The following is a 12,585-nucleotide window of genomic DNA, read 5'->3' on the forward strand; positions in this document are numbered from 1 at the left end:
CATGGCTTTTTGAAGATTTTGCCATTAAAAATCAAACAGCTCATTAAAAATAAAAATCACTTTTGTAATAATAAAGTTCTTCATGCAATGAGCCTTGAGAATTACAAAGTTGCTTAATACAACATATACAACATATAATGATAAAAATAAAACAAACTGAGCTGTAACTATGGACACTAAGGAATGGACTTGATTACTAGGCACCTTAATTTGTGCCTAGTAATTAGCTGACAATTAATTTTCTCCAAACAAGTTATTCTGAAATAAGGCACTTTTTCCTGACCTGTAAATTCATTATTTTAAAACCATAAAATATAAAAAATACAGTGACATGAAACAAATTATGATTCTTTATTGCAATATTCAATCTTTACCACTTTGTAAGTGTTCATGGGTACTTAAATAAGTACCCATGTGGAGATATTTATGCTGTTGATTTAAAAAAAAAAATCACCACTTAACTTTTTATTCTTAGAGTGCTGTATAAATAACTGTGAAGCACAATTATGCTCTGAAATTATAATTAACATTCTCAATTGACTTAGGGGATTATTTATGAAATGTATTTTCTGTTTTCTATTTTTCATTCATATATTTTGCATATGCAAGGCTTTAAAATCATAATTTTAGTTATTATTCAACACAAGACAAATCAGTACAGACTCTTTACTGTGAAAACAAGGGGAGAAAGATTAAGTAAATTTAGTGGTGGTGTTACACACTGGAAGAGAGATTCCATTCTAATACAATGTTATTCATTGTCATTGTTGAATGAATTTTTCCTGTATTTGCATCTTTGTTATAACTTTTAAAGCGTCTTGTATTTTAAGCCCTTAGTTTTATCAAGCAACAGTTTATTCAGATTTCAAGGGGGTTTCTAAAGTTTAACTTTGCTTACAGTAAAAATATCCTAAATAACTACAGTCTCATAAAATAAAAAGGCAACTTTTTTGTATATTCATAAAACCCCTGGGATTTTTAAAACCTTCTGCTGCAGTTTTAAAAATACTCCATGGGCAAGACACTGCAGATTTAAAATTTTTATTAGCAGAGAAAATGAATACTAACATATATTCCCCTAAAAATATAATTTAAAAATACTATAATTGAGACTTTAAAAAAGTCAGGAACTTACTTAGTAATAGAATAATGTTAACACATGTATTTAAAGACTTTGAAGTTTTTTATTCTCACCAGCTAATATAATTTTCATTTTTCTTTTAAAATACTTAGAAAAATATTCAGTCATCCCACTATTAACTTCAATTCCTAAACAGTTAACTATATTTAATAACACATAACTCTCAAAACAGAAGGATACCACAGATCAGATCTAAGGCTATTTTAGATCTGATTTTTTTTTTTTAGCATTTTGAGGATAATAGACTATAAGGTAATAGTAAAAAAGACCTTCAAAATAACCCCATATAATATTACAGTCCTAGTAGAGTTACAGGAACACTTTTAGATCACTAAAGTCATAAAGACCAATTATATCTTTGTTTGCAATCATTCTTTAAATCTAAAAAAAAACGTTTAATGCCTCCTCCAAATTCTCATTTTCATGAATTTTAATGCATCAAGCCATGATGCAATCTGTAATTGTTTACTTGGTGAACTTCTTATATAACGCAGTCACAAATGTCTACCATATATTTGACTAGAAAAGTAGTGTTATTGTAGGTACTCTCTCATTTCATTTTCATAGTACTCTGTGAGGTATAAATGACTATTATCCCCATTGTACAGATGAGGAAGCAAAAGTCTAAAAGGGTTAAACTACTCCTGGTCATAGTTTGTGGTGGTAAAACTGGAATTGGAACCCACAGGGTTTAACTACAGAGCTCTGTTCTTATCCACTAGGCTGTGTCATTGTCATATTAAATAGCTGAAATACTGACATATCTTGGATTTTGTAATTTAAAATGAATTAAAACTATGACTCCATTTCTATTTTATTATTTACTTATGATATAGTTTTATTACAAGATTACCTAAGAATTTTTTGTATTAGAGAGAAAAGCTAAATAATGGTATTATATGTAGTTCAAAAGTAGTACACAGTGATGGAATCACTGAGGTATTAGATTAAATAAATCTAAAGAACATATGAGTTTTCTCTTGTTGACTATTAATGTATTTCCTTTAAGTGGTTGCTGTTCTTAAATTTAAAAATAACCCACAAATCCTGCGATGAGAACAGCAGCATAGACCTTATTTTTAGAAAACTTTAAAGAAATTTAAAAGGATGACATCCGTTTAAATTAAACATAAATGAAATAAAACATTTAAAACAATGCAACATAAGTAACAATCTAAATCCTGCCAAAAAGTATATACTGTCCTCACAGAAAGTTTTGTTCTCTGTAATTAAACAGAACAGAAAAAGAATACTAGAAAATTAGAAGGATACCCAAAGTCTAAAGAATTTTCTTTAAGGGTAGCTGCTAGTTCCTCAGGAGGGAAATGCTACATTTTGATTTATACGTCCCTTCAAATGATTTTATGTTCTCTTTTCCTGAGCCAAAATATTTTCCAAGTTGGTCCTATGTGTGCAGAGCTTCACTTTAAGCCACAGTAAAATTAAAACACTCTGGTCCCACTGACACGCTCCCAGCTACTGCTTCCACCCAAGGGAAATGTCTTCCTATGATGACGTTTCTCTGTTCACAGATGTACCCGTGGCAGCGTGTTTACAGTAAGGTCAGTGTCATGGGAGAACAAACCCTGGATGTTACTGTACCTTCGCAGGACAGGCCATGGGAGGTGACCCCAGAAAGACTCTCTCGGCAGACGTTACAGAAAGTGGGTCGGGCATGGGAGCAGGCGTACCAGTTATGCATCCCTGAGAAATGTTCCACATTAAACTGGGCCACCTAGAAATGAGACGTTAGCACAGATTTGCAAAACAAGAGAACAGGACTACGTTTGGAATGTATATAGTTATGATTACAATTTCAAATCCACAATTTTTTTTTTTTTTTTTTGCGGTACGCGGGCCTCTCACTGTTATGGCCTCTCCCGTTGCGGAACACAGGCTCCGGACGCGCAGGCTCAGCGGCCATGGCTCACGGGCCCAGCCGCTCCGCGGCATGTGGGATCTTCCCAGACCGGGGCACGAACCCGTGTCCCCTGCATCAGCAGGCGCACTCTCAACCACTGCGCCACCAGGGAAGCCCTCAAATTCACAATTTTTAAAACTAAAACACTTTGCTTTAACTTAAAAAAAAATCAGTACCAGGTTTAAACAAGTTGCTGAATGAATCTACACGTACTTTTTTTTTTCTCAGAATATAACTTTAGCGCTACGGTTCACATTTATTCTCTAAGAACACGAGATGACAGGAGAGAGGCTACTTTACCTCGTAAGTTTCTCTGGTCTGTACAGACTTCAGCGAGCTGATCCAATCCTCCATCTCTTTCCTATTCTCAGCGCAAAGCATTAGTCTTCTGAATGGAGTGATTATCTGAAAGGGATAGTGCAACCTGATTGTTATTAACCAACAAAGAGAGATTATTGCAAGACCTAACAGCTTACAAGGTGGTACCATTGCTAATCTCTTGAGTCCTTACTTCCTTGATGAAGAAAGTAAGATTCTCTGTAAGGTAAATGGATTTAGTTCTCAGTGTGATATAAGGTGGTCCAGGAAAGAAAAAGTCTAAGGAGACTTTTCTTCTCTTTGCCTTCATTGCTATTTACTTATCAGGCTTTCTAGCCTTTTACCCAAGGCTATGAACTCATATAAGCAGAATATTCTTGTTTCATGTAATATATCTTGAAAATGGATTCTAAATAGAAATCAAAATAATTCATAGTAAGCTAGAATTAACCCATATTTTTCAATATGGAAATTTTGAAAAATCAAAGGAATGCAATATTAAATGATTTCATAATTGGTTTATAATAGTATCAAGACTATTCTACTTTAAATAATGTTGGGTTTACAGATCCTTTCCATGGCCTATTTTAATATGATTTATGTGACGGATTTTCTTCCCATTGTGTAGAACTCCACTGTACTACTTTTTAGCGAGAACAGGGAAGAAGAATTAGCATATAAGTCCTTTAGTTGGCTTTAAGGGATGAAAATAATTGTGACTTTCATCTTTTTATCATGTTTCCAAAGAAGGCAAATTAATTATATCAAGAATCTTAAAGCAAGAGGAATAAAACTTCATGCTGTTATAGCACCAGAAACTTCCAAGTAAGATTCTGAAATGACTTGAAAGCAGGCCCTATTTATGTGTGAATACAATATTCTGGTTGCAACCTTGAAGTTGCTAAATTTTAAGCATTTACTTCAAAGAAGAGACCATTTACTTATTTGTGAAAGAAAAGCAATATGTTACATTCCCACCTAGAACCTATTTCCAAATAATAAATTATATATCTACTTGTAGAGAAAATTAGAAATTTTCCCAGGTTAAAAGCCATTTGATCAAGTGATAATCTACATATTGCGGTAGAGAGAGCAGATTTCCCAAGTTACGGAAAAGCAATAATTATCTCTAAAAAAAAAAGGAACCCTTCCCAAAAGGAGTAAACCAGCAAGCCTCAATCACTAGTGTTCATCTTAGAAAATAAGTCCATTATTCAAAGCTATAGAGCTCAGCGCAGTTGTAGCTACTCACCAGTCACTGCTTCCTCTCATCTCTCATTAGTTTAGGCTACACAATCCTTCCATAGACTAAGGGGCCTTTAATACACTGGACAGGCACTCATGCTTAAATACAGCCGGCCAGACGTCACATGGACTTCGAGCATGAACCATTCAGCACTGGATATTTGTTAATTGCATATGAAATTGAACAGAACCTCACTTTTGCATTTTCTTCTGTTTTCCACTACGCTCCTTGGATAAAGCTTATTAGCAATTGGTCACTCCTCTTCCTCAATAAATAGTTAATGCAAAGAGCAATGCCTCCCTCATTACTTAGGAGCCAAATGGATGCTTTATTGCTTCAAAATGTTTTTCTAGGACAGCTCATGAAATGCCGCAGAGAGGGACCATTAAATCATAATACACCCCTGGCTCTGATGACTGGCACAGCACTCCAGAAATCTCTGTGTGTCAATGGACTGACTGAATCAATCTGATATTTATCTGAATAAATATCACCTCTAGCATGTTTTATTTAAATTTTCTGCTATACTATATGATGTAACGCTAAGGATTCCCTCTCTCTAATTAAGATCTTAGAGTGAGTGAGACATGTATTACTTAGGTAAATAAACCAGGCTTTCTATTTTATTCTTCAATTTTGTTTTTTTGTTGAATTCTAAGTAAAGCAGGATGTCTGATGGTTTTAACTATCTTTAATGCCTTTCTATTCTTTAAAAGTCATTGTGAATTCAATAAAAAGAGGGGAAAGGATAGAGAAATAGCTTCTAATTTTTCTTGTAGCTTTTGGAACTACATAAATGCCTCAACTCGAAAGGATTTCGGCAACATAAATCATGCATGTACCTCATACGCTGACGAAGTAAAACGTTTACATTTGCAATTTCTCCTTTTTTAAAAAAAATGTGTTTTAAAATAGGCAGTAATAAGTAAAGATCATGACATATTCTTAAAATAAAAGCTAAGTTTTTAAGAGCCAAACAGAAATTATAAATAATTGTGATTTACAAGCCTTGTGATTAAGAAATCTATTATAAAGTTACATTATAAGATGTTGACACAAGGAAAGAAAATCCTTCATAAATCGTGCGATGGAGAGATGTCTCGCTTTGTGGCTGCAGGGTGAAAAATACCTCAGGGAGCAGCCTTGGCCCAACTGAAGACAAGGCTGGTTTACCAAGCAAGGCTGTAACATCTCCCAGATTGTCCCTTTCCTCTCCGGGCTAATCACTCCTCAGGCCTCCAATGCTCTGAGTCCCCTCCCCAGCTTTTACTTAAATCCTTCCTCATCGCTGACCTTTGTAGAAAAGAATATGCCAACAGTCCCATCTGCTAACTGACAGGCTCTAGCTGTATCCTCACTGAACCTCATTACACTACAGTAGTTCCTCATCCAAATCTTTGTCAGGAAAATATCTGAGGAGCCGCAGACTCTGAAAATTATCTGAAATTCTGAAAGCCTTTTTATTATGACAAGGGAGTAGGGTGGGGAGATGGAAGGATAGAGGTGGGGGCTATTCCCAGGGAAGACTCTCTGAGCCTGTTGGGGGCCAAAGCCAGGATGTTTCTAGAACTAGAGGACTCTTTAACTTTCTTGAAGGATCTGCAGTTTATCTATCCTAAAGTGTCCCCTAGCCCCTGGCCTCATCTTAACCCTTACTTTTACCCTCTCTTCCCACTACCGCAACATTCCCAAATGACTTTTTTCAGGCACATCTGAACTTACGTCAGTAATTAGTTTCTTCAAACTATAACCACCACTCCCATCTCAGGTCCTGGGAAATACACCTGTCATCCACCCCAGCATTTATTGAGTGTTTACTGCATGCCAGAGCCTAGGCATACAAACCAACCATATGGGCTTTGCCTTACCAATCTATAAGGGAGATGGGTAAGTAAACCAAGATTTGCCTGTCCGAAAAAGTGCTATATAAGATGGAGTACAAAGGAAAGACATCTAAATTCGTTTTCCAAATGCTACTTCAAATAATATACAAACTCCACAGGAATAGAGATATTGTTCTACTTTGAGAGTTACTGGCCTCTAAGGGTTAATCCAACAACACTATTATGTTGTATAAGGATCAAGAATTTCTCAGTCTGGGAAAGCATGTAAATACATAAAACAGATATAAAACAATCTGGCATTAAATATATAAAATTCCATCAAAGAGTACCATTATAGTTAAGACTTTAAATATATAAACATGCACAGGAAAAAAACCCCAAATACCGTACTGGTTATCTTTCAGTGAAAGAATTGCAGATGATTTAAATATGATTTTTTTTGGTTGGTTTATGGTTTCTAAAGTAAATAGGTAGTGTTTCAGTAACAAAAACATTCTTTAATTTTTTTACTAACAGAAGAATGGGAATTTAGAATTTAAAACTTTGCACTGTTCCAAAGCTGGAGTTTTCCAACTTGGCTGCACTTCAAAATCACATGGGAGACTTTTAAAAACCCCAACGTCCAGGCCATGCTCCACACCAATGAACTCAGAACCTATGAAGGTGGGACTCACCTACCAGTTTTTGTTTTATTTTTTTAACTCCCAGGTGAGTCTGAAGTGCAGCCAACTTTGGGAACCTGTGTTCTAAAGATATTTTATTGCAAATTCCCAACTGGAAACCACTCATGTAACAGCAGAGTGATTCACTGCCTAAACCCTGGAGTCAGACGGACTCAGGATGAATACCAACAGCATCCCTTCTTACGTGTGTGGCTATGAACGTTTCCTTGAGCCCCAGTTTCGTACCTGCAAGAGCTCTGCTGAGTGTGGTGTGGGTTAGAGAGACAACCCAAGCAAAGCCTTCAGCACAGTGTCTGTTACAAGCCAAGCCTCACTAAATATTAGCATCACAATTATTCTCAGCGCTGACAGGGATGACGTACACGTTTACAGCTTTCTTCTATAAGGTATATATTTCTTGTGTAAGTGCGGTACACAGACAAAAGTAACAGGAGCTTAGGACAAAAACGGAGGCATTTTGCCAACGGAATAGTCACTGACTAGCAAACCACCAAAATAGAAATAAAGATAATGACCTATGCCTTAGAAGACATTAGGAAAACATCAACAAACTCATTAAGAAGAAATGGTCTCCCCTCCCCTTCAATGCACTGCGTCTAACCTTACCCAAAGCAGGAATATAACGGCAAAAGGCTTACCAAAGAGCATGAGATCCCAGTACAGCAGTGAAAGAGTTCAGAATGCCGTCTCTAGTAGGTATCATGCCTAAACTGTTCAAGATAGAGGGTTCCTCCTTTTAACTCAGATTTCTGATTCTGCAATGAAGGAAATTCTGCAACCTTCTGTGTAACTTTAAGGGTCCAACAACTTCTTCTGTTCAAAAATTCTTATTTCTAATCTAAAGTTGTTTACAACATACTGATCACATCCGCACCCTGGCATACTTATTGTTGTATCTTTCGTGATTAATCCTGAATAGCCCTGACTGAAATAAGGATTCATTTGCAGTGAGAAGCCTTTCTTGGAGAGCAGGACAAACAAAAAGTTTAGTTGTGCTATAACAATGTTTGTTGTCTGTACTTACTATAACTTAGGGGATATAATTTGACTTTTGTTAAAGCCCCATCAGGTATAAACACGTGTCTTTATAACACTAGGTTTGCTCTACCTGAAATTGCCTAAAGCTCAGTCTTAATATTCCTCTTCCATCCTTCCTCATAAAGTCTATATCCGTCTCTTAAATTATATATGTTCCTTTTTTTCCCATTCTTCATTTTTGGAATGAAGTAATTCACTTTAACAGCTTAAATGTCCAAACTGCAACGTAGTTGCAAAACACTCCACACATATGTAGTGTTCTACAAAATACATCTTATGTATTCTGAGAGCAGAGATACTTCAAAGAGTAAATAGGGATCACTACATCCAAGGGCATAGGTCTTTAATGATGTGTTGTACCTGAATCAAGACAAGAGTTTTTTCAAAACATAGACAACCACGCTCCAAATTAGATTTGGTGAATCAAAATCTTAGTTTGGGGAGAGACGTGGATAATTTCAGATGGAAATAACTGTACATTGGCAAAGCTATACAGGTAATTCTGGTGCACACCCATTTATCAACCACGAAGGGTAGGTAACAGAAGCTTCCAACTTTCCCATTAGTCAAAGCAGGATCTGGTCTAAAATAATGTAAAGAAAGTGCTCTTAATCTTTATGGGCCCCTATCTCCCTTTTCTGCACCCTTCTGCTCCCAAATTTCCAGTGTCTCATCTGCCCCTAGTCATATTTCTTTGTGTGGGACCCATCTGTAATAGCCTCCCACCTATAGCACCCCACGTGATATAACAGAGTTTACAAAGTGGTGATCTCCGAGGTTTTTGTGGCCATTTCTGTTGAACCATGAAGTGCTGTGTTGTAAAACAACAAGTTAATATCCATCACATTAGACAGGTTCTTTGCTCATCACCATACAAGCAGCTTAAATCTATTTTCTTCAGCTGGCCACTCCACACACGTAACGGTCCATGGAGGCATCTGAATCTGCAAATCCTATACGAACTCCCATGACTCCTTTGCCTTCTAGGGTCAGTGCTTCCCTATTTTATTACAGTCGCCTCAAGCCCCATCGGTTTTCTCAGGTGACAACTACTGATCTAAAGAGTAATTTTTTCTGAGGTGTTGACAGACGAGAAAGGTTTATTTTCTCCTAAGGGTGCCTGAAGTTTAACAGGAGACTTAATAAAAGTACAGACGGTCACGACAAATGTATTTCTGGCACCAAGACCAAAGAAAGTGCCACCGGTATTTTCAACAGAGAGTGTAATTTAAATCAGATAGTATAATTAAAATAAAAGAATTTTAGATTAGGAAGAGACTTTCTCATACTGACGCAATAGCATAAACATTATTCATTTTATAGCTGTAATCGCTGTGGAGTCTGCAGTAAGTGCTCACGATGAAAGACTAGGTTCCATGAAATCCTGGAACCCAAATTTCACAATATCTAAAATAATGTAAAATAACTTATAAAGATGTAAGGGACTAACGGTAAGACCGAGATCTACAGGTAATTCACGTACATGGGAGAACCTATCAATCTACAGCTGGAATTTATAAAGCAATTTTGCTATGCAGGTGGCACACTATGTAAATACCAATAGGATGCTAATTCACATTGCTGGGTAGCTGAACTAAGGTCTTCCCTACTCTCTTTCAGAATGATCTAAAAATCTTTTCATATGTCTGTTTAGGACCATGTTTAGATTTATAAACAAACACACACAGACCCTTTACGGAGAGTACGGAAAGAGTCAAAAAGGATATCTGAAAATCATTCTACGCTTTTGTTTTTGGCTGAGTGGTCATCCTCCTAGCTGATGAGTCCTTTCAGCTGAATAACAACCTACTGATCTTAGTGGGCATTCCTGGAATGTAGAGTAGGACGTATCAAACGTCCCCATAGGCTCTCATAATAAAGGGGGAGGCATTAGTCATGGACTTGAGGAAACCTGTCTCAAAGCTGCTTATTATCCTATCCAAGAAGAAGGTATATATCATCTGGATATGATATTAATTTCAAAAGTCAAACTACAACAATAATTACCTATACATTGATATAAATATTTGAGAATTCTGTGGCATAGATATGAAACGTTACTCCCTTGGGGCAAGATTCTACGAAAAAATGCAAGTATTGAAAAACTAAATTCTAATGGAAATTTGTTTGTAAGTACATAAAACATTTATGCTGAAAAATCTACTAATTATAGAAAGGGAAAGACTCCTGGATGAGAGCAGAACATCTTTGCTAGGAATATGTGTCTTCTTATCTACAAGAACACTTGACTACAGACTTATGGCAAAAAGGCAGTAACACATTGATTCTTCAATCATCTCTGTAAATTAAGTCTGGTGTTAATTTTGTTACAACATATTGAAGAGAAAAAAAAATCTAGAAGCTCAATGAGTTTTCCACAATTACGTAACCCACTTCCTACATGAGGAGTTTAAAAAGTGTTACAGCAAATTAAAAAAAAAAAAAAAAGATTATTCCTTCACTGTAAAATACTGAATTGAGTAACTATGGTCAACTCAGTAAATCTCTTTCACAGCTTCTCCATACCTAGGCTTTTGCTTGAGAAGAAAGATGGAAAAGAGGTAGAGCTAAAACTGGCAACCATATTTTAAGGGATGCCTACTGAAGAATGAGGGGCCAATACAATGATGTGAAGGATCTGCTTTAAAACACTTCAGATAAAATAGGGAAGAGAGAATGGATGAAGCAAGTGTGGCAACAATCTAGATAATAGTAAGAGCTGGGCAGTGGGCACGTGAGCGTTCATCACAGTTATCCTGAGTCTGTGTATATTTGAAATTTTTCACAATTAAAAAAAAAAATGTACCAAATGTTTGGGAACCCCAAGCAAAACCCTTCAAGGAACTAAGAAGACGAGGGACGTGGGTGTCTTAAGTCTCAGCTTGCAGGCCATACCCACCAGGACCCAAGCCTCTGACCTCCTACCTCTTTCTCCCATAGCAAACTCAAATTAGATGAGTAACGTGGTTCCCTTTCTCAAGTGACCTAAGATGTCCACAGGAGCTAGTGAAGTAAGACTTCTGATCGCTGACTGAGATGGGGTGGAAATAAGCTGCAGGGAGCTGTGCGAATTTTACTTCCAGCTAATTCTGGAGTTTCAGTGACTCTGCTTAAGATTAGTTCTGTAGATCATAAAAGTTGACTAAGGAATCATGGCTTCATAACAATGTCGTTTTCTGTGCTAATTTGATTTTCCTCAAATATAAATAAAACATAAATTCTGGTACCTGTTTCCATGAAAAAAGGAACCACAGATGTCAATACTATCAGTACCAATATTCTCAGTATTTCCAAAGGATCTCACTTTCTAAAAAGCAAAGTTACCCTTTACTTGAATTTAAAAATATAAAATACTCCAAAATCAAAATTTTATTGAAAAGCATTTAATGAAATGTTAACACAATAAGACAGAGACGCGTAAGCTGGCAGAATCCAAATATTTTTCAAATGAGCAACTGAACTCAACATTATATAATTTATATAGTCTTAGAATCCTTACAAAAACTGTAAAAGAAACCAGCCTATTTAACATCTTTATGGGAATATCTTGTCTTTAAGGCTTTGTTTCATACTAATGGTCCTAACCGTCACTTCCCAGAAGCATCTGGTTCACTAGAGAGCCAAAGGTAGAAGGACATAGTGAAATCTTACAGGGTAGAGACGACAGTCCCTTTGAGGTTGTGCTCTTCTCCCTGCTCTCCCTGGAAAAAGAGACAAGGCGAAGGTTTCAGGGAGTCTACCAGGAAAGGCTATCAGTGTTACCTGCTGGAGTATGCTACTGTATCATTTACATAGATAAATTACTTGTACAATGACAAACCACTGTTTCTTTGAAGACTAATAAAGTTTGGATCCAAGTCAGTACTAAAAGTCTCTTAGAATTCAAATGAACTATAATTATTAATGTTAGTCAATCCCTATTGTATTAGTTTCCTATTGTTGCTATAACAAAGTATTCTCATACAGTTGTAGTAGTCAGAAGTTTAAAATCAAAGGTGTCAAAGGGCTGCATCCCTTCTGGAGATGGTAGGAGAGAATCTATGTCCTTGTTATTTCAGTTTCTAGAGGCTGCCTGCATTCCTTGGCTTGTGGTGCCTTCCTTGCATCATTCCAACCTTCTGCTTCCACAGTCTCATCTTCTCTGACTCTGATTCCTCTTGTCTCCCTCTTATAAGGACCCCTGTGATTACACTGGGCCCACTCCAGTAATCCAGGATAATCTCTTCCCAAGATCCGTAACATAATCACAAACACAGAGTCCCTTTTGCCATATAAAGGGGTGTTCACAGGTTACAGAAATTAGGATGTAAACACCTTTAGGGTTCATTATTCAGCTTACCACACCCACAAAGTAAATATAATACACAGTCATAACTTTTGATATTGCAATAATG

The 12,585-nt window shown here is 36.4% G+C and overlaps 1 protein-coding gene across 2 annotated transcripts in view; it reads right to left on the bottom strand.

The window, feature by feature from the left end:
* The window catches only part of DGKH (diacylglycerol kinase eta), a 177,855-nt gene that overhangs the window by 70,258 nt on the left and 95,012 nt on the right, over nt 1–12,585 (bottom strand). For both annotated transcript variants that reach the window (XM_059995505.1, XM_059995507.1), the window contains exons 5-6: nt 3,363–3,467; nt 2,744–2,876 (exon numbers count right to left, since the gene is read on the bottom strand). In XM_059995505.1, the coding sequence (XP_059851488.1) occupies nt 2,744–2,876; nt 3,363–3,467 (238 nt within the window). The remainder of the gene's footprint in view (nt 1–2,743; nt 2,877–3,362; nt 3,468–12,585) is intronic.

This window comes from Delphinus delphis, chromosome 18, assembly GCF_949987515.2.
Source record: "Delphinus delphis chromosome 18, mDelDel1.2, whole genome shotgun sequence".
In the NCBI taxonomy this organism is placed as follows: domain Eukaryota; kingdom Metazoa; phylum Chordata; class Mammalia; order Artiodactyla; family Delphinidae; genus Delphinus; species Delphinus delphis.